General features: G+C 32.5%; 5 protein-coding genes across 5 annotated transcripts; 3 read left to right on the forward strand and 2 right to left on the reverse strand.

The window, feature by feature from the left end:
* Positions 1-556: 556 nt before the first annotated feature.
* On the reverse strand, positions 557-1,728 carry Ykt6 (YKT6 v-SNARE). Its single transcript, XM_026638033.2, has 2 exons — positions 1,515-1,728; positions 557-1,430 (listed from the first exon to the last, which is right to left on the reverse strand). The coding sequence occupies exon 2, from the start codon at positions 1,385-1,387 to the stop codon at positions 791-793; it is 597 nt and encodes a 198-aa protein (XP_026493818.1). The 5' UTR covers positions 1,388-1,430; positions 1,515-1,728; the 3' UTR covers positions 557-790.
* A 1,002-nt stretch (positions 1,729-2,730) lies between these two features.
* On the forward strand, positions 2,731-4,429 carry LOC113399029 (transcription initiation factor TFIID subunit 8). Its single transcript, XM_026638031.2, has 6 exons — positions 2,731-2,946; positions 3,027-3,125; positions 3,242-3,429; positions 3,678-3,828; positions 3,986-4,120; positions 4,241-4,429. The coding sequence occupies exons 1-6, from the start codon at positions 2,799-2,801 to the stop codon at positions 4,351-4,353; spliced, it is 834 nt and encodes a 277-aa protein (XP_026493816.2). The 5' UTR covers positions 2,731-2,798; the 3' UTR covers positions 4,354-4,429.
* Positions 4,430-4,777: 348 nt separating this feature from the next.
* On the reverse strand, positions 4,778-6,109 carry LOC113399030 (proteasome subunit beta type-2). The gene is made up of 4 exons (XM_026638032.2): positions 5,892-6,109; positions 5,615-5,808; positions 5,289-5,451; positions 4,778-4,963 (listed from the first exon to the last, which is right to left on the reverse strand). The coding sequence occupies exons 1-4, from the start codon at positions 5,995-5,997 to the stop codon at positions 4,809-4,811; spliced, it is 618 nt and encodes a 205-aa protein (XP_026493817.1). The 5' UTR covers positions 5,998-6,109; the 3' UTR covers positions 4,778-4,808.
* A 713-nt stretch (positions 6,110-6,822) lies between these two features.
* On the forward strand, positions 6,823-8,586 carry LOC113399028 (mitochondrial tRNA-specific 2-thiouridylase 1). The gene is made up of 5 exons (XM_026638030.2): positions 6,823-6,976; positions 7,062-7,412; positions 7,491-7,717; positions 7,886-8,053; positions 8,253-8,586. The coding sequence occupies exons 1-5, from the start codon at positions 6,901-6,903 to the stop codon at positions 8,550-8,552; spliced, it is 1,122 nt and encodes a 373-aa protein (XP_026493815.2). The 5' UTR covers positions 6,823-6,900; the 3' UTR covers positions 8,553-8,586.
* Positions 8,587-9,454: 868 nt separating this feature from the next.
* Positions 9,455-22,464, forward strand: LOC113399025 (ribonuclease 3). The gene is made up of 19 exons (XM_064217072.1): positions 9,455-10,573; positions 10,746-10,827; positions 11,228-11,435; positions 11,551-11,683; positions 12,454-12,609; positions 12,817-13,037; positions 13,639-13,766; positions 14,134-14,263; positions 14,757-14,934; positions 15,820-16,027; positions 16,110-16,350; positions 16,638-16,858; positions 17,405-17,536; positions 18,636-18,807; positions 19,119-19,300; positions 20,296-20,460; positions 20,757-20,917; positions 21,395-21,540; positions 21,741-22,464. The coding sequence occupies exons 1-19, from the start codon at positions 9,687-9,689 to the stop codon at positions 22,154-22,156; spliced, it is 4,167 nt and encodes a 1,388-aa protein (XP_064073142.1). The 5' UTR covers positions 9,455-9,686; the 3' UTR covers positions 22,157-22,464.
* The last annotated feature ends 349 nt before the right edge of the window (positions 22,465-22,813 follow it).

Here is a 22,813-nt window from a genome sequence, read left to right on the forward strand (position 1 = left end):
AAGATCCATTTATCCTTTATCTCTACTTTCATTAATCCACATGACTATCTTAAAATCCATTACAAAACCGAGGTAGCAAAATCTTAAGTTTAGTTTAGATTAATAAACTTTTGAACTAATTCAAATCCAACACAATGGAGATAAAATAGTTTTCTAATAAAACTACTTTTTTTAATTATTCATAATGATGTCATTACTACATACAAAATGGTATATTTAAGTGAGAGAACTAGAGTTTCTTCCAATCATATAAATATATTCACTACATTTTATAGAGTTTACACTTTTCATTACTAAATAATCATCAACATTTTTAAAATCTATTGCATTACAATTCCATAAATCGGTATTCTCCCAATTAATATACTAAAAATGGTTAAAAAAAACTTGATCATTTTCTTTTATCTGTGCTCATTTAACTCATAAACTATTTATATATAAATCTTATCAATTTTAAATATTTCAAGATATTCAAGATTAAGTAAATGTTTTTTAAAAACAATGATTAGGGAATATGGAAAATTATTAAGAGTAAAGATTCAAAACAGGACAAGTGTTTTCCCAATTAAGACCTGTGACAAATAATTTACCTCTATTAATTGTCTTGAACATTTCAAATATAGAACCCTTAAAAACTAAAATTAGGCTAAATAATTTTAAGACATTTTATAACATTATTACACTATACAGCAAAAGCTTATCACACATGAGATAACATGTAACAATAATATTCATATTTCCATACATGAAAAATATCTACTATAATTTTATACTTGGCCTGGATTATAACTCAGAAGTTACAACAGCTATTAGTTTTTCGTGCTGTCTTATAAAATGCTTTACTGTGCATTGTAAGACTGTCAGATTTTTCAACCAAGTCATCAAGCTTTTCACCTCTTTCTAATACTGCTTTAATAGTATCATGGAGAATAATTTTAGTTTCATCCAAATCATTCTGTATCTTCGTTAAGGCATCTGCTTCTTTCGGATTTTGGTATTTGGCCAAATATTGGGGCAAAACAGGAAAATCTATTGTAGTTTCATTTGCTGTAGGCCAATTATTAGGAGGCACTTTAGCTGCAAATTCATCCAGAAACTTTGTTATTAGTGTGTGTGCCACTCTGTTTGGATATTCTTGATCTGATATTAATACTCCTGCCAAGTTGTCAGCTCTTACATAAACTTGAAGCATATATTCTCCCTCTTTGACAGATTGCCTAGATGCTGGCTGTGTTCTTTCTACCACAGTTTTACTTATAAAAGTCATAAATTCTTGAACAGATGATCTCTGAAAGAAGCTGAAGCTTTGTAAATCGTATGCTGCCTTTAATACTGTAGCACTATTCACTCCCTTATAGAGAACTGCTAATGCGTATACTCTCACCATTGTCTCAGTCAATTATGTTCCGTTCCACTCCCAAAATAACGTCCTAGAAATATGTGGCATTAACATGGTCATTGAATAAAACTTTTATTCAGATTAAAATTAATCAATTGTCTAGAAATATACTTACCAAAATGAATGTCTTTCCAATTATTATTGTCTAATTCTAATATGGAATACTTATTGTAATTTATTCGTGTCTTGTACCTTTACAATATTCTACAATCTGTCAAATTATATGGATTTTAAGCCACTAAATTTCTGTAAGACTGGATAGAAATAAAACGGAAGAAGAAACAAGAAATCCATTCACAAATCACAACACTTCATTTTACTAGGGAAGGCCGCACATAGTTCGAGTCATAGTTAGAATCGATGTTTTAAGTCAGCTACTTGTGAATCGATTAAATAAAGCAAATCAATAAAATGATTAGCAGTTAACCGCAAATAATGAAGGCTGTTGCTAGTTTTTATATTGTTTAATATAATTGAGAGTTTTGAAAATTCATATAGCATTTATGATTCTGATTATAATAAACCCAACAGCTATACAGATCAAACTCATACGAATTATTTAAATGTATTATTTTAAATTGAATAAATTATTCATTTAATTTTTTTATTTTAACTAATTTTTAAAATATTATTATTATTTATTGGTAAATTTTCAATACTACATTTTAATTATATAAAACTACAATTTTCTAATCAACTTCTCGATTAAAAATATATTCTAATCTGTAAGTCTAAAATCTACAATAAGTTCCATAGACATACTTAACTTTTTACTTTGTCTTTTATTGAATAATATGCAACTTATATTTAAAAACATAAGTATCATTAAACTCGTTAAAGAATTGTGTTTGTATATTTTGAAACAGAATATAGAAATATAAATGTTTTTTTATTAACATACCTACTTGTATATTGTTTGAATACTAAAAAAGAGTAACTACTGCTTTTATTGCCTTTTCTTTTTGGTATAAATTACACTCAATAATATACTACTGTAATCCTCTAAAACGAGACTTCAATCTAATACAATCCCAATGTAAATCAATATATCATAATCAATGTAATATAATATCTGTGGCTTGCAAAAGTTACTTATGACATTATGAGTTATCTATATAATCTGAGTTTAGTGTCTACTGTCTGTCGTTCTGTCGAGTGTCGGTCTCGGTTATAACTTGTGTTGTATTCGTGTTTTGTGTACCTGTACTTATAATATAATATTATACTGATTTAGATTTTAGAACAAACGGCGTTTGTAGATTGTTTGCAACATTGCAATATCTTCATTTTATATATATGATTTAGTGTCAGAAATCGTTAAACATTAATTAGCATTACAAACTAAGTTAGCAATATTAACTCATAACATTTTGGACTTCAATTGGTCACCTTAAGCAAAATGTCTGAGAATACTGAGAAAGTGGAAAGTTCATGCGATGCACGGCGTAGAATATTAAACATAGCTGTCTCAACGGTTCTCCTAGAAACTGGCTTTCACGCTACGGATAAAATGTCTTTAGAAACACTAACAGAAATAGTTCAATGTTGTAAGTTGAACTTTTTTCTCTAGCAATTTATAACAAAATACCTTAAATAAATAGTTTGTTAAGTTTTATTTTGTTCACAGTTTTAACAGAAGTTGGTAATTCAGCGAAAGGCTATTGTGAACTCTCCGGAAGGGTGGAACCAGTTATCGGCGATGTCATGATGGCAATTATTAATATGGGTATGTCCTTTTAATTGATTACGTTGTATATTTTTCTATTACAAATTATTTGATTATATTTCTTAATTACACAAAATAGTAATGTAAAAACATTAAATATATTTATAAATTTGTAGGTATTAATCTTCAAGGTATCGAGCAATATGCTGCTCGTCCAAATAGACATGTAATTCAACCTCCCCAGCAAGCGCCTGTGCCACGCACACCAGCCATGTTGTCTGCTGGGTCAAAAGCTAAACCAGCACCTCACATACCATTTCATCTGCCACCATTACCTGATCCACATGCTTATATTAGAACACCTGTAAGTATATATTACTTTAATAATTTTATAATTACCCAATCGAAAACATACAAAACAAATTACAGTTTTCAAAGAATGACATTCTGTCAAGTTATCCATAAAAAATTGAATGATATGCTATAATAGTCTTAACTCAAGTAAATGAAGTCTTTTCATAGTCAATAATTTTGAATAATAAATATTGTAATTTAGTTACTAATAAGAATAGACATAATTACTAAGATTTCATTGTTTTTTCATTGAATTAGACACACAAACAACCAGTGACAGAGTATGAAGCAATTAGAGAGAAAGCTGCTAACCAAAAGCGAGATATTGAACGTGCATTAACAAAATTTTTGGCCAAAACCAGTGAGACACACAATTTGTTCAATACAGATGATAATCAAGTATTTCCATGTAAGTTGATATGGTGACCATATAGTATATTTATGAGCTTTGAATGTAAACATCTTAAAATATATACATATATTCATATAACATTTTAAAAATGAGTATAATAAATATTTTGCTCAATATTTTTTTAAATAATGTACTAACTACTATTATCTTTCAGTAATAGCATGTAAGCCAACTTTTCCAGCATACTTGCCATGTCTGTTGCCAACAGATCAAGTATTTGATTTTGATGAACTTGAGTATCACTTCCAAGTTGCTAATAGAACTGAAGATATGCCTGCTGATAAAAAAGGTATACTAAATTTTCATCATAGCATATAAATATTTAATACTTGAAATTGCATTACTTTGTGAAAGTAGTTGTGCTTAATAAAAATAATTATTAAAATATTAAATCAAAAAAATATTTTAGATCAATCTGACAATGAAGGCGAAAATGGAGGTGACAATGAAAATGCGAATAATTCACAATCTGAAAATCAGGATGCACCCACTTCGTCAAGTCCAGAAAGAAATAAAACTTAGATATGAATTTAGTTTATAGAAACATTGCCAGATGTACATAGCTTTACATAGAAATTAAAATAATCTATTATTACAATCATGGGGAGTTTTACTTATACATTAAAATAACAAATAAATAGCATTTTTTTTTTAATTTACTTATTTTCCTTTGTAGTTCATAATTATTCATAAATTTCAGAACTACTTTCACTATTCTAATAAAATTGTTTAATTAGATGATAAATAATTACACAGTACTAAATTGTTGATAGTATTATATACCTTGGTACTCAACAATGTCAAAGAATACTAAATACACAAAGATGTTAAAAGACATGATGATTAGAAACAGTGCTACTAGGATCAAACTCAGCAAGGATGAACCAAAATTAATTGAATATTATACATTCTTAAATATCTAGGGAGAGAAAATAAAACAATTAAATATTATATATAATTTATACTTAAATAGAAATTCATTTCAAAGATGCAGCATTAATGACAGGCAAAGTTTTAATTCCATCTCTGTTCACCACTGTTACTTGGAAGTTAGGGAGACTAACAAAAAGACGCCTATGCACTTCTTCCACACATTTTTTCAGGATGTTATAAGCCTCCTCTTCAGTAGCATCTAAGGAAAAAAAAAGTTATTAAAAATAATGCTTCTTGATTTACAGTCTGATGAAGGTGAAATATATTTAGGAAGTGTTCATTAAATTAACCATGGACAAAAATCTTCAAAAATGTCTTAAAAATGATACCTGAAATATGCACTTACATTTATACATATTTGTTCTTACATATATTTATTTTAAAATTATTTTTTTCAAAAGTATATTTTAGTAAATATACAACTTCTCCTATGGTGCATTAATTAATGCACCATAAATGACATCATGGGACTTTATTATAGTAAAGAAAAGATACCCAAACTCTAATTCAAAAATAAAATTTACCTTTCTTATGGTAACGATCCATAATACTCAAGCTGAGATATCCACCATAACCATGTGCAGCAAATGGTACTTTCATACTAGAAGCTAGATAATCCATAAAGTATAGTTCTGGACCATTCTCCTTATCATATCCTCCCATTAACAAATTCACAAAATATGGACTCTAAAAAGCAGAAAGTCATCATTGTTATGTTTAAAAGGATAAAAATCAGATTTATTTAGCGTGGCACTTTAATACTCAAGAAAAAAATTTACCCATTTGGAGGCAGCCCAAAAATTAACGAAAATGTAATTGTAAAGAATTTGGAAGGAGAAGGTATACTTACGCTGCTTCTTAAATATTCAGCAAGATTTCTCCGCGTAAAATTTGCCGCGGCGGAAGGTCCTAATTCATATCCGTTACGCATTTTGTAAAGTTGAATGTTCTTAGCAATATATTCCGCAAATTGATTTGTATCACCGGAATCACCAATAACGCCCATTACCAATTTGTCAGATATTTTATAAATCTTTTCTTCATCTGTAAAAGTATATTACTATATTAATTACACAAGAAAAAAGTTGTAATGCATTACCTATTTGAAAACAAACTTCTTCACTCACCGTCTTTCATTACCATAATACTATGGCCATTAGTTTGATCAGCAGCAATCATAACAAAGTCGTTGCATTGTATTCCCAACAAACATTGCAAATTGATATTAGACATCTTGGACAGCTATTACAAAACTTAAAAGTTGAATTATTTTGTTATTCAGTTGCCGCAACAATGACAATACAAATCTCATAGGTATAACCTTAAAACTTGTCAAATCATTTTAAAATACAGATTATATAGTTAATTCCTACGTGACATTGGATAATCTGTGCCCTGTGGGCACAACTAAAAGCCATTAAACTCAGAATTAAATTGAATTATATATTTAATGCAATAAATTTAAGGCATGTTATTAAATTGTATCAAATTATGTAAATATTATTATCAATATAATGTAAGATAATTTGAAAATAATACTTCATTAAATGTGAATCGTTATTAATAGAAACGATAAATAAAAAATCTGATGCATCCAGTAGAAGCCTATCTTGAATAATTTAGTCATTAGATTCCATCCGAGGACAGTTAGATTTTGTGCACACTTCAAAATTAAAATGTATTACGATGGCGGTATGGTAATAGACATAAATATAAATGTTACAAAGTATAGTTATTTTCCTGAAACTACTACTATATTATATACAAATAATATGTAGTCCCCATTTCTTAAATTCATTTATTTTCAGAAATATGGGTCATGATTTTAGTATTCTATATTATTCTAATCTGATCTGCCTATTTATGGTACTTAGTACTTATGACGACGTAAGCATTCCGAAGATTGGTGTCCTAAAAGAAACGAAAAAAATAAAATTGTTTGCTTGTTGTCAAGCGTGATATATTGTAGAATAAGGATAACTGATTGACTAACTGTCGCCTGTCAGTTGTCACTGTTATTCACTAATGTCATTTAAAAATGAAATTCACAAGATGAGCTGACTTTTACTTATTTGTTATTTAAGTTAATTGTTACTAATATTACGATATATAAGTAGGAAAAAATAAAACAAACAGATGTTTAAAAAAATAGCTATAGGTATATCGGGTGGTGTAGATAGTGCAGTTGCTGCACTGCTACTAAAAAGAGCAAGTTAGTTTTCGATTCAAAATGAATAATTATTCCAGTTCATATAAAATTTTCTAATTCAACTTAATAAAAAAATATCGAATTTTAGACTATCAAGTGGAAGGAGTATTTATGAGAAATTGGGATGGAAACTATGAATTAGGATTTTGTTCAGATGAAAAAGATTATGAGGATGCCTCATTTACCTGCCGTAAGCTTGATATTCCGTTGCATAGAGTTCATTTTATTAAGGAATATTGGAATGAAGTCTTCACAGTCCTACTGAAGGAGTATGAAATGGGACTCACACCAAACCCTGACATCTTATGCAATAGATACATTAAATTTGATAGTTTCTTTGAACATTGCAGGGTTAATTTAGCAGTCGATGCTATAGCCACTGGTCACTATGCAAACACATCATTTGGTCCCTTTTTAAAAAATTATAAAGAAGATGAAGGTATAGATCACTGTTTTCAAATAAAAAATCATGTGTCATGTGTATTTGTTGAATATTTTTTTATGTTTTTTTTCATAGGTGTTAGATTATTACAGCCCATTGACAAACACAAAGACCAAACTTTCTTCTTGTCACAAGTAAAACAGTTTTCACTTAGAAGATGTATGTTCCCTATAGCAAATCTTTTAAAGAGTGAAGTTAGGGAGATAGCTAGAAAGGAAGGATTACTTCAAGTTGCTAATAAGAAAGACAGTACAGGGATTTGTTTTGTTGGGAAAAGAAGATTTAAAGATTTTATTGATGAAGTATGGTTTATTTTAACAAAAACAATTATGAAATATGATTTAATATGTTACACATGGCTAAAATAATGAATTATTAAAAGTGATATTAAATGAAACAGATAAAACCTTTTTTTGTGTTCATAAATAGGTATTATGAATAAATTATGGTAAATATTTTTTTTATTACAGTTTATTCCTTCAAAACAAGGACCATTTATTGATATTGACACTGGTCAAACAGTTGGAGAACATACTGGTATTCACAAATGGACAGTTGGTCAAAGGTGTTGTTTAAGTAATTGCAAACAACCATATTTTGTGTTCAATAAGCACTTGGAAAAAAACTATATTTATGTGGTATGTTATAAAGTAAAACTTTTTATGTAGAAAGCTGTTTCTTCATTAACTATTTTTTAAGAATTAATAGACGATAACGATACAATAAACTTAAAAACAAAACTATTAACTAAATCTGTTTAGTTTAAGTTAAATATAGTTCTAACCTCAACATCCACTAGAGTATATTAATGTAAATTTTTAAGCATTATTATCTCAGGTTGCAGGTACTCATCATCCAGCAATATGGAATAATCTCTGCTTTACACAAAAACCTCATTGGATAAATGAAGAACCTCAAGAATTAACAAATAATAATGTTTTATATTGTTCATTTAGATTCCAACACACCAAACCTCTCGTACATTGTAAAGTCATTAAGAACCCTGAAGGGTTAACTATAATATTGCTCGATAAATTGAGAGCATTAACCGAAGGTCAATTTGGTGTATTTTATAGACAAGAAGAATGCCTTGGCAGTGCAAAAATTAAAAATGTTTGTCATAACATATTGTATTAAATAGTTGATTTGTTATTAAACTTTCGTTGAAATATTTGTTCTTTATTTTATCTTTAAAAAGTTCATATCAAATTCTGTCATAAAAACATGAACCAAAAAACTGTTTTTTTTTTAATGTAATAGGTAGGCGGACGTGCAAATGGACCACTTGATAGAGAGTGGTCACCACTGCCCATAGATATAGGTGCTGTAAGAAATAATAACCATTCCGCCACCAACCTTGATAGTCAAGATGTTATGTATTACGTATCTTATACCTGCAGTTACACTAGCCTACTCACCCTTCAAATTATAACTCAACAATACAAACTATTATTGGCAACTGTTGCACCGCCGGTTTTTGATTATCAGGGTAGTACTATAAGACTACCGTTATCAGTTACAGTTTAAAAAGGTTCCTACATACTAACAGAAAATATCACTTATAACATATATTTCTATAGAATTGCATGACTATGATTCAACAATTTTAATAATAATAATACACAATCACTAATCATCATTAGTAATAAGCAATTGAACTTGCTTAGGGTTATTTATTACAATGGAGTTTGGTATTAGTCCATAATCATTCTGACAATAGCGATACATATAAATAATAAAAATATATAAATAAATATGAAATAAAATTACTATTTTTATGTACGTGTACTGTTCACCTTGCAGAATTTATCGATAACATCAAAATATAGTGGACATTACTAGCGATAGGGATTGACAGATGTCAAAATGTGATTACTAGAAATATCAAATAACTATGGTATTGACTATTGATTAATGGGTTTTCATATTTTTGATAACTCGATTGTGTCAAATAATAAATTTAATTTTAACATAAGCTAACTAAAAAACATTAACTTATGTATATGTGCATAAAAGCCTAAATAAAACATTTGGAATAGTGGCATTAAGACTCTTTATCAAATAATAGTGATAATAAATCTCACATACAAATATTTATGATTGACTGCATTGCATTGGAAAAGTTGATTTGCATAGTCGGTAAATTAAGAAAGTAGTTTAAAAGTGAAACATAAAAGTATGGCTTAGTTGTAATTGTTTAAACCGATATTTATATATGTGTTGTGAGCCTATTTCTACGTTGTTTAATATATGAGTTTTTAATACTTGAAAATGTCAATACCGCCGGTGGATTTTAGTGTACCGCCACCAACGTTTCACATACCTCCGCCGGTAGGGCCTGCTCTGACACCTACCTTGGCTCCATCTCAACCAATATATAGCCAGCCACCTCCATATTTTCCTTCGGGCCATCCCACTGACATACCACCTCCAAATTTTTTAAATGTATCGCCAGCTCCCCCAGTTAATATCAGTCCAAATGTGTCAATGTATCCTCTGCCGTCTATTGATGCACCACCATATTCATCTATGCCTTTGGGTTCTACTTATCCTCAGTATTATAATATGCAATATTATGGTAGCTCTGCTTCTCCAGTTAATACTCAAACTCTTCAAACAACAACAACTGGTTTATCTCAAAGTAATTTCTACAATAAAGACACAAAAAGTCTTGAATCTGAGCGTCGTAGCAGAAGCTATTGTAGCTCTTCAAGGGAATATTCATCATCCAGATCTAGATATTCTCCATACCGGGAAAGAAGTTACGACAGAAGTAGCAAATATGATAGAGGAAGATCAAGATATCGACAATCAAGTCGCAGTCCAAGTTCAAGTCATCGTAGCAAAAGTCCTTCAAAATATAAGCAGAGAGAGAAAGAAGATTATTATAACAGAGATAAATGTAATGAGAGAAGACGTGAATTTGAGAGTCATAGTAAAAGTTCCTCCAGTTACAGAGATTACAGAAGTCATAGTCGCAGCTTTGACAGTCATGATGAAAGAAGACACTATAAAACCATAGACAAATATAGACCTCCTTCTCATTTTAGGGAGTCACAATCACATAGTAGTGTGAGAGAACTGTCATCTAGGAACTCTAGAGATCCATCGGTGCCAAAACCTTTAACTGATCGTGAAAAAATTTTAATAGATTATCAGTAAGATCATTTTTTTACATTTGTATTTTTTTTCAACTAAAATTCTTTTTTATTTTTTTTATTCAACATGTTCACAAAATATTACAAGTAACTCAATTTAAATATTAAGTGGTTTTTATTTATTCAACAATAATTTATGCAATAATTCTTTAAATATAATTTGCCTTTTCAGAAAGAACTATTGCCGAACTTCAGAAGATTTTGTAAAGAAAATGGAAGAATGGTCAAAGGAGCATAATTCCGATGATGAAGAAGTAAGTTATTTGTAACATTTCATAAATAAACAAGTTGATTAGATTGGCATATGGGACCTCTGAAATAGTTCATTTCGAGTGCAAATTTTTATATTTGTTATTTAGTAAGCAAGTAAAACTGTTTCCTAATACACTGGGCTTAGTAAATATTGAGCATGATGCTACCTTTTTAAAGAATTACTCTTATTCCTATACAATAAAAAAAGAATTTTAAAGCAGCTAATGTCTAAAAATCTAATGTTTTTAACAAAAGTTTGCTATTTTTTTCTATACTATAAATTTTCTTCAATCACAAGTTTGGGCGAATTTTTAAGACAATTTCATCTTTAATAATGTAGTATTTGAAACTAATAAAGCAAATTTATAAAGTAAGAAATTATAAATCAAATATTTGTTTAAGAATTCGAAAATGTGGTACAGAAGCTCACCTGCTGAGCTTTACTATAAACCTTCAGACAGCGGCGTAGGTGTTCAGCAGACTAATAGATTAAAAAAAATCTGTGAAAAGTTTTTCAAAACTCTTATAGAAAGAGGTAGAAATGCGAGACCAGCGGAGGACGAACTGCCCCCTTTGAAACCACCAAGAGTGAAAATGTGCAAGCATAGATGTAAGGTTTCAAATTTGAATATGTTATGTATAATATGAATTTCACAACTGTATTATGTTATTTGGTTTTACTATTTGTTTAATATAATTTTCGTGTCTGTTATTTGTTTTTATAGTGGAAGATAAAAATTCATCATCAGAGAGTGATGAGAGTGTGGATGATGACGGTTTACAGGGATACACAGACAGAATCATGTTGGAGTTACAAAGGAAGCAAAGCCATCCAAGGAGACTTCACCCTGAACTATGGTTTGTAAGAAAAATATTGATTACGTGAACACTTTACATTTTTTAAAAAGAATCAGCATCTGAATGCAATAAATAATTTTATAGGTTACTTCATTAAATTACATATCAATACACAATTTAACTAATTCTTTACAACTTTGGAAGCTTTATTCTGAAACAACAAAATTGGATCCTGAAAAATCGAATATACATATTCCATCGTATACACGAGATAGCTTTAAAGGACAACCTTTATTATTTAAATTTTTTGAAAAACTATTATAGATGTGTGAATAGTCACACAAGAAGGCGTGCCATATCATATAATCTGATCTGTATTTTTTTTTCTCTCTTTACTTTCTGTCTTAGTGAAGAATGTTAATCGTGTCACGCACACTAGGACTTCTTGTATGCACGAGATTCATTCACATTTATGAACGCCGATAATTAAACGTCGATGGGCGTGCGTTTGTAAATAAAAAAATCTATAGTCTATTCCAACCACAAGAGGACGAAACACAAATAAACAAGATTTGACTTTGAATTCAAATTAAAGAGGATATAAGTAATTAAGGAATACTGTTGCATTATAAATAAAGATATATTCATCAAGAACTGTTAGTAGTGCACGATATAGCTGAGCTATTAGCAACTTGTATGGAATGCGTAAATCTAAACTTTGTTTATCTTTGTTCCTTCTTCGATTTGAGTAGACTATATATATATATATAAGCTTGATGGGGATTTGGGAGTAGTAGTGTAGTGTCAGTCAGTCGCGGTGCGTGTGTCAGGTTCAACAACACGGGCGAGATGAACGGCGGCCCGCTGTGCCGCTGCAGCGCGCGCGCGCGGCGTCTGGGCATCCGCCACGGCGTGTACGCCGGCGAGCGCTCCTTCCCCGCGTGCGTGCCCACCGAGAGCAACATCGGCAAGCTGTACCACTACTGGTGAGTGCCGTATTATAAAAAATATTCAGTACTTAGAGAGTCAATTGATGTTCAATACAAGACAACGCCAGGTTTATTATAATTGAGCTAAGCGCGTGAAAACATTGTGATCATTAGCGTTTACTTTCATCATAAACCGTTTGAATTGATTAGATTTTGGTTTCCATCAATCTTGCACCTATATCTCCTTTGTGATCTTTATTTCAGCATAACGGTGTCACCCCCGACAAATTTTCTTATAAAAGCGCCGACAATCATAGGACACGACGAACACGAATTCTTATTCTCTGGGTTTTCAATGTTTTCACACTACAAACTAGCGAAACTGCCGAAATGCAAAGTCATAAGATTCAATATTGAGTACACGATATTATACGTCGAGGAACCAGCGCCACAAAACTTCACTGTGGAGGAATTGAATCTATTTGGTAAATAATTTTAACTATATTTCTCTTATAATAATTATTATTTATAATTATTTCACTTATAATATTTCTAATAATATATTTTCTGAAATATGCATGCAAGACCTTATGTTCATTTGGTGGTGAAAGCTTCTGCAAGCCCGTCTGGGCACCACCCACTCATAAGATATTCTTCCGTCAAAAAGCAGTACTTGTATTGCTGTGTTCCGGTTTGAAGGGTGAGTGAGTTAGTGTAACTTGCAGGTACTAGAGACATAACATCTTAGGTGCCAATGTTGGAAGGAATGGTTAATATTTCTTCAGTGCCAGGTGGTGGCTTCTTACCAATTAGGTGGCTTATTTACCCCTTCGCCAATAACATTAAAAAGTGCAAGTGAGTTCAGGGTCTGGATATGTTGGCGAAACCATTACGCCGCAAGGAATGGTTTTATCTTCTGGAAGATTACTAAATGTATATGGGCGAGCTGTAGTCAATTAAAATAGTTGGTCAATTAAAACAAACACTTAGGAACATAAATTAATGTTAACTTGGTGTTAGTGTAGAATTGAAGACAGTCTCTCCTTAATAGGAAAATTACAATGGTAACGCTTTTTTATGTTTCAGAGGAGTACTTATTCACGGAGTTATTAGAACTCGTAGATTTAGATTTGGGCAAAGGTACCGAAGGTAGCTGCTCGCAGTTCCACTTTATGCCGCGATTCATTCGATATCTTCCTGAAGGTGGATGTGAGGTACTACTATCTAATGTTTTTTTAGTCAACTATTATAAATATTCGTTATTTTTTATATCATTATAACTCGCAGTAATCTTTGCCACTTAATAAACTTACAGCTTATATTAAATATTATTTGAAACATTTTAGTAGAATTATATTTTATTTCACGTAGAATACATTCAAAATACTAGTGTATGATGATGAATTACTTTTTTTTATTAACTAAACACACTATCGATATATTGGCCAAAATATTTAGATGGGCTAAATATGTTGTAACCTTTACTGTAAATAATGAATTAATTGCTTTTAAAGATATCTTATCAGATCTGAGAGGAAACCGTGAAAGACATTATATATAATTGTAATCTTTAATTGCAAGGTCCTGTCAATGTGTGAGGTTCTGAAATTTCTGATCAATGAAAGCGGCTTACTCGTCCCACCGGAGATGTTGGCAGAATACCATGACATCGATCATTATAGTTGGCAAAAGTTTGTCGACAGGATTAAAGGTAAAATCTGACAAATTTAAAAGTGTTATGCCTTGCGAATTTATATGCGGACCTGTAAGAAAAGTTATGTCGAGTTATTTTCCGATTAAGGCTCTTGCGAACTTTTTATTTATATTAATAATGTTTTCTATTTAGAAATTAATTAAGAATTAATGCTATACGAAATCTGCACAAAATATTCATGTCATTTGTCAATGTGTCATGTCATGTTGTGAGTACCATTTGCGATTTAAACTTTTATTGTATAATGTTTATTTTACTTTATGCTTTGCTCCTTGTATTTCCGTTATTGACTGTTGTACAATTTGGTAATAAGTCAGCTTTTGCACGACTGGTACGAATGAATAACTGAATACAGTTAAGTGTGATGCTAATAATTAATATTATGAGCATAAAACTATATTTGACTTAAAGAAATTGTTGTTAAAACAAAATTGTAGATATGTATGAATGTTACATCGGACAAAAGTTTAAGAACACTATATACTTACAGGTATGATTGTTACGTATCCCGGTAAGAAACCGTGTTCAGTCCGCGTCGATCAACTGGACCGAAGTCCGACTATCAATATCGGAGAAATGAAGGATCCTTCGGAAATAAAAAACTATTATCCGGAAATAGTGCATTTCGGTATAAGGCCACCCCAATTGAGTTATGCTGGCAACCCTGAGTGAGTTTTTGTACTATTATTATTTCTGTTTAACTTGGGGCGTTGTGCGAGCCCGCCTGGGTTGGTACTACTATACTATATATGTTCAACCGCTAAGCAACTATATCTAACTTTGTATCGTTGTGTTCCGGTTTGAAGGCTGTGTCTGAATCAGAGTAATTAATAAAAAAAAAATAAGCATGTGACTGGTTTCTGCATTTGCGTCCTTTTTTAAATGAATAATTTATAATAAAAAATATATTTTGAAGTCTATTAAACTATTTTTTTTTATATTATGCAATTGACTACTTAACAACAACTAATTTTTTAAATTATTATTTGTATGTGCGCTTTTAAACTTAAACTCGTTTTTAGTTTCTGATTCTGGCTTTTTTAATATTGATTTTCTCACATACATAGTACGTATGTGTTTCTGCAGGGTTTGCGTGTTATGTCGATTATATATTCGTATAATATCATGTATGTGTCTGTGTGTGTGTGTGTGTGTGTGTGTGTGTGTGTGTGTGTGTGTGTGTGTGTGTGTGTGTGTGTGTGTGTGTGTGTGTGTGTGTGTGTGTGTGTGTGTGTTTGTGTGTGTGTGTGTTTGTGTGAGTGCTAAAATGGAATGGGTGTGTAAAAATGCATGATTAAGTTTTTCCAAAGTCCACTTTTTTCAAAATTGTCCATTTGTAGGAGCAAGCGCCATATCCTTGATTTGTTTTGGGGAGTGTATTCACTCCTTAAAAATGTTATTCATATGGCACTTATTTACATATTTTTGATGACTAGCAAGTATTGTTCTATACGGCCACTGAGCAAACTCTTTTGTATTTCAAAATAATGTAACCAAGAATAAAAACAACTTTATTTTTTAAAGAATTTTTTAAACGGATTTAAATATTTTAGATATCAAAAAGCGTGGCGTTATTATGTAAAATATCGTCATCTCATTGCCAACATGGCGAAGCCGTCGTCCGTCGAACGGCAAAAATTAGCGGCCAAAGAAGCGAGATTGCAAGAAATGAGAACACAGAGTAAAATGAAAAGGGATGTCACAGTTGCCATATCTTCGGAAGGTTTTTATACGACCGGCCTTATGTGTGACGTGGTACAGGTAACTATAAAAATAATCTTGCTTCAAAAAATATAACTTTCATTCGTCTTCCTGTAAAAATTGAACAATTAAATTGTTTTAGCACGCCATGTTAATACCGGTTCTAGTAAGACACCTAAGATTCCACAAATCTCTAGAGAGCTTAGAGGAAAAGATTGGTTATACGTTCAAACAGAGGGCACTCTTGCAAACGGCACTGACCCACCCTTCGTACAGAGAGAACTTTGGAACTAATCCCGACCACGCTAGAAATAGTTTGACTAATTGTGGTATACGACAGCCGGAGTATGGGGACCGAAGGATACATTACACAAGGAAGAAAGGTACACCTAATGTCACATATATTTTTTTTACATCTTGATTTAATTAACATGGATGTGATTCGTTCCATTTCCGTTTTTTTTTTATACATCGATATACCCAAAAGTTTTACGAATACTTTTGTCACTGGTTGCTTAGGTATTATACGAAATCTTATATTTTTAAAATGTTTCATATACGCCAAGCAGTTTTTCAGCGGTTAATAATGAACTATAGATTAATATATATATTTTTTTATGTATTTACAAAACATAAATATTGTTCCTACAGTGCTGTGAATTCCTTTCAGGTATCGTGACCCTCATAAACATAATGTCTCGTTTCGGTAAGACCAATGAGACAGAATCCGATATAAAACACAACGAACGTCTCGAGTTTCTCGGGGACGCAGTGGTCGAGTTCGTATCCTCGATACATTTGTTCCGGATGTTCCCGGGACTCACGGAGGGTGGCTTGGCGACTTACAGAGCTTCTATTGTGCAGAACCAACACTTGGCGCAGTTAGCGAAGGTACAAAAGATTAAAGCTATAATTTTGTAAGGAAAGATCCTAAGACTTTATGTCTTGAAAAACATTTCGATATTTTAAAGGTTACAATTTGTGTAAACTTTTTTTTGCGTAAGAGCGTACAAATTGTGACAGGTTACGTGATGGCGTTGCAGCCAAACAAAACTTATTCCGTCGCTATGTTACAAATAAATGACAGACAAATCAATTTACAAGTAAAGAAGTGGTAAAAAAAGATACTATTAAACATTTTATGGTATAAGGTTCCAGAAGAATATATTATGTATTAAGATTGACATGACATCTTGATCGACATATTGGTGGGCTGAACCAGTGTAACTACCGGCACAAGGGACATACTAACTTAGTTTCCAAGTTTAGTGGCAGATGTAAAGAATGATTAAAATTTCTTACGGTGCAAATGTATATGAGCGGGGGTGACCACTCACCATCAGGTGGCCCATTTGCCCGTTCGCCCACCTATTTCATACAAAAAGACAACGATTCAATCGATATCGTCGCTTCACTAATATGCGTGTGTGTTCGCAGAACATAGGGCTGGAGCAGTACATGCTGTACGCGCACGGGTCGGACCTGTGCCGCGAGGTGGTGATGCGCCACGCGATGGCGAACTGCTTCGAGGCGCTCATGGGGGCGCTCTTCCTCGACGCCGGCCTGGAGGTAGCGACCGCTTTTTATTGCACGACGTCTCCATTATTAATCACAAAAAAATTTAAAAGTTTCTTTGCGGAGATACTTTTCGGTAGCATCTCGGAGTTGGGAAGTCGGCAGTGTTGCACTTCCGTGACACGGAAATATTGGAAAGATCTCTGCAGTAGTGTCGGATTGCTAACCTACCAATTTTTTTTTAAATTAGAGAATAGATTGCATATCATAGATATGAATAACGTAAACCGATTTTTGTCCCAGTGATTGTGGGCCGATAGCTGCACATAAAAAATCGATTATGGTCTCATTTTAAAGACGATTCTTAATTGTAATTTACTAAATTTATTAGAATTAATTTTAGAGAGTGGAATAAAGTTGCTGGTAGGTTAGAGAGCGGAACTACGGCTGTATAAGGAAAAAAATGGGAAACGTAAACAAAATTAAATTAAATTGTTATCGACAAACTCCAATTCTAACAGAAATAATGCATATTATTTGTCATTAAAAATTTCATTTAAATAACTTTTCATCATTTTGGCGCTGAATGTAGATGAGTAACTTGCACTTTACAATGAAATAAAATCAAAACGAAACCTGTCATAAGTCTCGAAATTCCGAAAATACTTTTGGATAAATTCGAATATTCGCGGGCGACCCACTAGTGCAAATTTGAAATTGTAATATAATGTTATAACAAAAGCGCGCTCCTCCCTGTTAAATTAATATCAGCTTGCATCAGTTTGAGTTTGTGACGCTAGTACTTACAAGCAACAAGTCTGAGTGTAAAGACGGCAAAATGTATAAACAATACGTGTGCGTCTCGGGACGCACGACAGAAGTGATAACTTAAAAAAAAACGTCTGCCGCTGCCGTATGCGTAAGAGAATGGGAACTCAGACAGACTGGCGCCGTAACGCGTTACGTAACGTTACGTAGCGTTAAGATTATATTCACTGAATTATGTTAACTTTTGTTTATTAAAAAAACCTAAATGACATATATATGTGCTGTCTATCATATGGACGCGCTCTTCGACTAATTTTATAAGATACCTAATGATGAAATGATCATCATTATCTAAGAAGATAACGCTTTTCTTTCATTATTTCAGGTCACGGACAAAGTGTTCGGGTTATCTCTCTGGTACTTCGAGCCTGATCTACTGGAAGCTTGGTCAAAGGAGCGACCGCATCCGTTGCAAGACCAAGAGCCGTTGGGCGACAGGAAATATATTAAAAACTTTGAATTCCTACAGAAGTTGACTGAATTCGAAGAAAGTATAGGTTAGCGAATTATTGTATAGCACTATTCACCTACAAATATACTTTAAAACTGAAGTAAAGTAACAGCCTATAAATATTTCACTGCTGGGCTAAGGGCTCCTCTCCCAAATAATTTTTAGAGCTTATTCCTCTACGCTGCATCAATGCTGGTTGGTGGATACGCATGTGACAGCATTTCATTGAAAATAGATACATGCAGGTTTTCTCACGATGTTTTCGTTCACCGCTGAGCACGAGATGAATTATAAACACAAAATTATATTAAGTTATTTTCATTCATATTTTATATGAAGAGTAAAATGTTTTTTCAGGTGTTCAATTTAAACACATACGTCTGTTAGCACGTGCGTTTACTGACCGCTCCGTTGGATTTACACATCTGACCCTAGGATCAAACCAGCGCTTGGAATTCCTAGGTGACACAGTTTTGCAACTAGTCGTGTCCGATAGACTGTACAGACACTTCCCGGACCACCACGAAGGGCATTTATCTGTGAGTCCATTTTTATATTTCGCAAATCCACATTCAATATAGGAAACAATATGTTCGTCGTCCTTACCCATACAATTGTCATTGACAGAGTGCCTGAATAATTTTATTTGAAAACCCTTTTTTATATACTAGTATTAATGAGAAAAATAAGAAAAATTGTCTTGAAGATATCTTTGTGCATAATCAGAAATTTGTCAAACAGTTTTTTTTTTGTTCGTTTTATCTTCGTAGCTACAAAATTAATTAAAAACCGGCCAAATGCGAGTCGGGTTCGCGCACAAAGGGTTCCGTACCATTATATATAAAAACGGTAAAAAACATTGTCTGCTGTATGGTAGCCCCCTTAAATATTTATTTTATTCTGCTTTTTAGTATTTGTTGTTATAGCGGCAACAGAAATGCATCATAAAATTTCACATGTTTAACTATCACGGTTCATGAGATACAACCTGCGGACAGCGGAGTCTTAGTATTAGGGTCCTGTTTTACCCTTTAGGTAAAAAGGATCTCTAAATTTGCCTGCCTGCTGGACAATCCTCCACTGTCCAGTTTAATATTTAATATAATATAATATTGTGCAATATACGTGAATGTGAAAATGTGAATTATTAATAATAATTTCAAGTTTAACCCTGGGTCGGGTCGATAAGTTGGGTCTTTATAGCACAAACATCTTAGTAGTTTCCTGGAGTTTAGTAGTTAGCAGTGTTTAAACTCTTGTATGACTGCTCATAAATACGTTAATCCTGCAGCTTGAGAATGCCCGATGCGAATGTATTCGGCCAGGAAAATATCAATATTATGTTTATTAGTACTTTATGACAAAAGTAACTTAATCCAGTACGGTTGCTAATTTATTTCATATTATTTGTTCAAGCTTGCTTCATAACAAATTTCATAAAATTCGGTTTAGTCTTATTTTCGCATTTATAATATCAGTATAGATTAATATCTTTTTGTATCACAAATTTTAAATGAGATTATAATATTTTCAGCTCCTTCGTTCATCTCTAGTCAATAATCGCACTCAAGCTATGGTGTGTGATGATCTCAATATGTCGGAATACGCCATATACAACAATCCCAAAGCTAAACCAACCACAAAGAAACACAAGGCTGATTTGCTGGAAGCGTTTCTGGGCGCTTTGTATATTGATAAGGTACGTTTATGTAGCGATTTCGTTCATCTTATTACAATTAATAAAACTGTAAAAAAGCTAAACGGTCTAAATATCCCACGGCTGGGATAAGCCCTCCTCTCCTTTTTTATATGAAAAAAGTATTTATTTTGATTAAGTTTTTATTGTAAAATATAAAATATACGGTTGATACTGTTTCCAGTCCTTTTTGTTTGAATCCTCATTACAAATTGATATTTTAATATTTAATTTGTAATAATAATTAGAATGATGATATATGAATCTGAAAATAAATTATTTATATGATTCTATCCAAGAATTTAGAATACTGTCAGGCGTTCTGCAACGCGTGTCTGTTCCCACGTCTGCAAGAATTCATTATGAACCAGAACTGGAACGATCCGAAGTCGAAACTGCAGCAGTGTTGCCTCACTCTGCGTTCCATGGAAGGAGGAGAACCTGACATACCGGTTTACAAGTTCGTGTTTTGTTTTAATATAGAATAACTACCCGTTTCGACTACGCACATCTAACCGGTTTTATCCCTGTATGATTTGTTTCAAATAAAAAAATATACACAAACAACATAAAGTTTATCCACTCTATTATTGACATATATAAACGCATAGATTCAAATAAGTCTCTTTGAGCTTATGAGATTATTTGAGATTATGTTCCCGAACGTCACTTTGACGTCACTTTACATTATAAATTTGTGGTAAAACATTTTCTGTTTTTGCCAGAGGATGCGTCGCCAAGCGAATGACGCTTCCCTCTTCTACCAACCAACGGCCAGTTTTATAATTATAACAACACGAAACATTACAATAATATTTATACAGTGTACCGCTTTAAATTAAAGCCATCTCTACACTCAAAATTCGGATGAAAACTTTCATTCATCCCGTCAATATATAGTATAATAATCGATTTATTCTAATGCTCGTCCGCGCAGAGTGATCGAGTGCCTGGGCCCCACCAACACGCGCGTGTACACGGTGGGCGTGTACTTCCGCGGCGACCGGCTGGCGGCGGCGCGCGGCCACTCCATCCAGGAGGCCGAGATGAACGCGGCCGAGCACGCGCTCAGCTGCGCGCACGGTGACCGTCTCCGCTATCTCCCTTGCTCTTCATTCCTACGATACTGTTGTCTAGTTTGCGGTGGAGTAACCGGTGGTCTTCCTTCTGGTTTACTGCTCGGATATTCTTATACGAACTACCGCTACACATACTTTTGAAATAGTACCTCCTGTTGGATTGGCATTGTACTAGCTTATTATATATGTAGATCTTTATTTCAGAACTATTCCCGCAATTAGATCATCAAAAAAGATTAATTGCGAAGACTATGCGGAAGAAGAAAAATCGTCAGAAGGGCAATAAGAACGCGAAAACAGAAAAGGATTCGTCGTTCCAGAGAAAGATTAACGACGACAACGCGCCCAAAGCGTACAGACTCGGAGCTCAAGAAGAGGAAAGTTCGGATGAGAGCGTTCGGGAACCTTCGGACACGGAGCAGCAAAATCCAGAAGATCGAAATTCTAACGACGACTCTGGTTTGGACAGCGATTCAGCAACGGTTCCCGATAAGTTTGAAAACATACAGGTTAGCAGCCTCCTGACTGACATGGAGAAGTTAAAGGAGGATCTAATAAAGAGGAACGAATACGATAAGTTGAAAGAGAAATGCCGTAGGCTTGACTCCGATGATGACTAGTGGAAAAGTTTATTTAATGAGTGTTGTAATTACAATATTTTCATATTTTCGTCTAAAAGGCATATTATATAAGCGTATCGATGTAAAGGGTTATTGGTAAATCCATTAACGTAGATTATAAGCAAAACAAGTTACAACGTAAGCCTAAATGTTTAATCAATATTCAATATATGTATTTTTCTCTAGCAACAATCCGTCGCTATTTATAGTAAGTATAAAAGTTATACTGAGCTTGATACTTAAAAAAGACAGACTTTACATTTTGACGAGTGACGAAAAAAAAGAAATTAAATAAATGTCTATGAAATACTATACCCCGGTTTTATTTTATATTTAATGTTCTATTAGTAGAAGATCCGAACCTAAAACGACCTTCACCGAGCTGATAATTAAATGAAACATATTTTTTAACAAATTTAGTATATTAGAAAATATGTCAAGAGTGGGGTATTTTTAATTATTTAAAAAAAAATGATTTTTAATTATTTAAAAAAAATGATTTTTAATTATATATTGCAACATCAACATAATAAGATTTTTTTACTCTGACTTGATACTTTAGTATCAAACGTATAGAATGTGCAGCCGTTGGGTTGCCTATTATTTGCCTGGACAAACTTTGTTATAAAATATGTTTCATTCTATTATCAGATCGGT

Source organism: Vanessa tameamea, chromosome 15, assembly GCF_037043105.1.
Source record: "Vanessa tameamea isolate UH-Manoa-2023 chromosome 15, ilVanTame1 primary haplotype, whole genome shotgun sequence".
NCBI lineage: Eukaryota > Metazoa > Arthropoda > Insecta > Lepidoptera > Nymphalidae > Vanessa > Vanessa tameamea.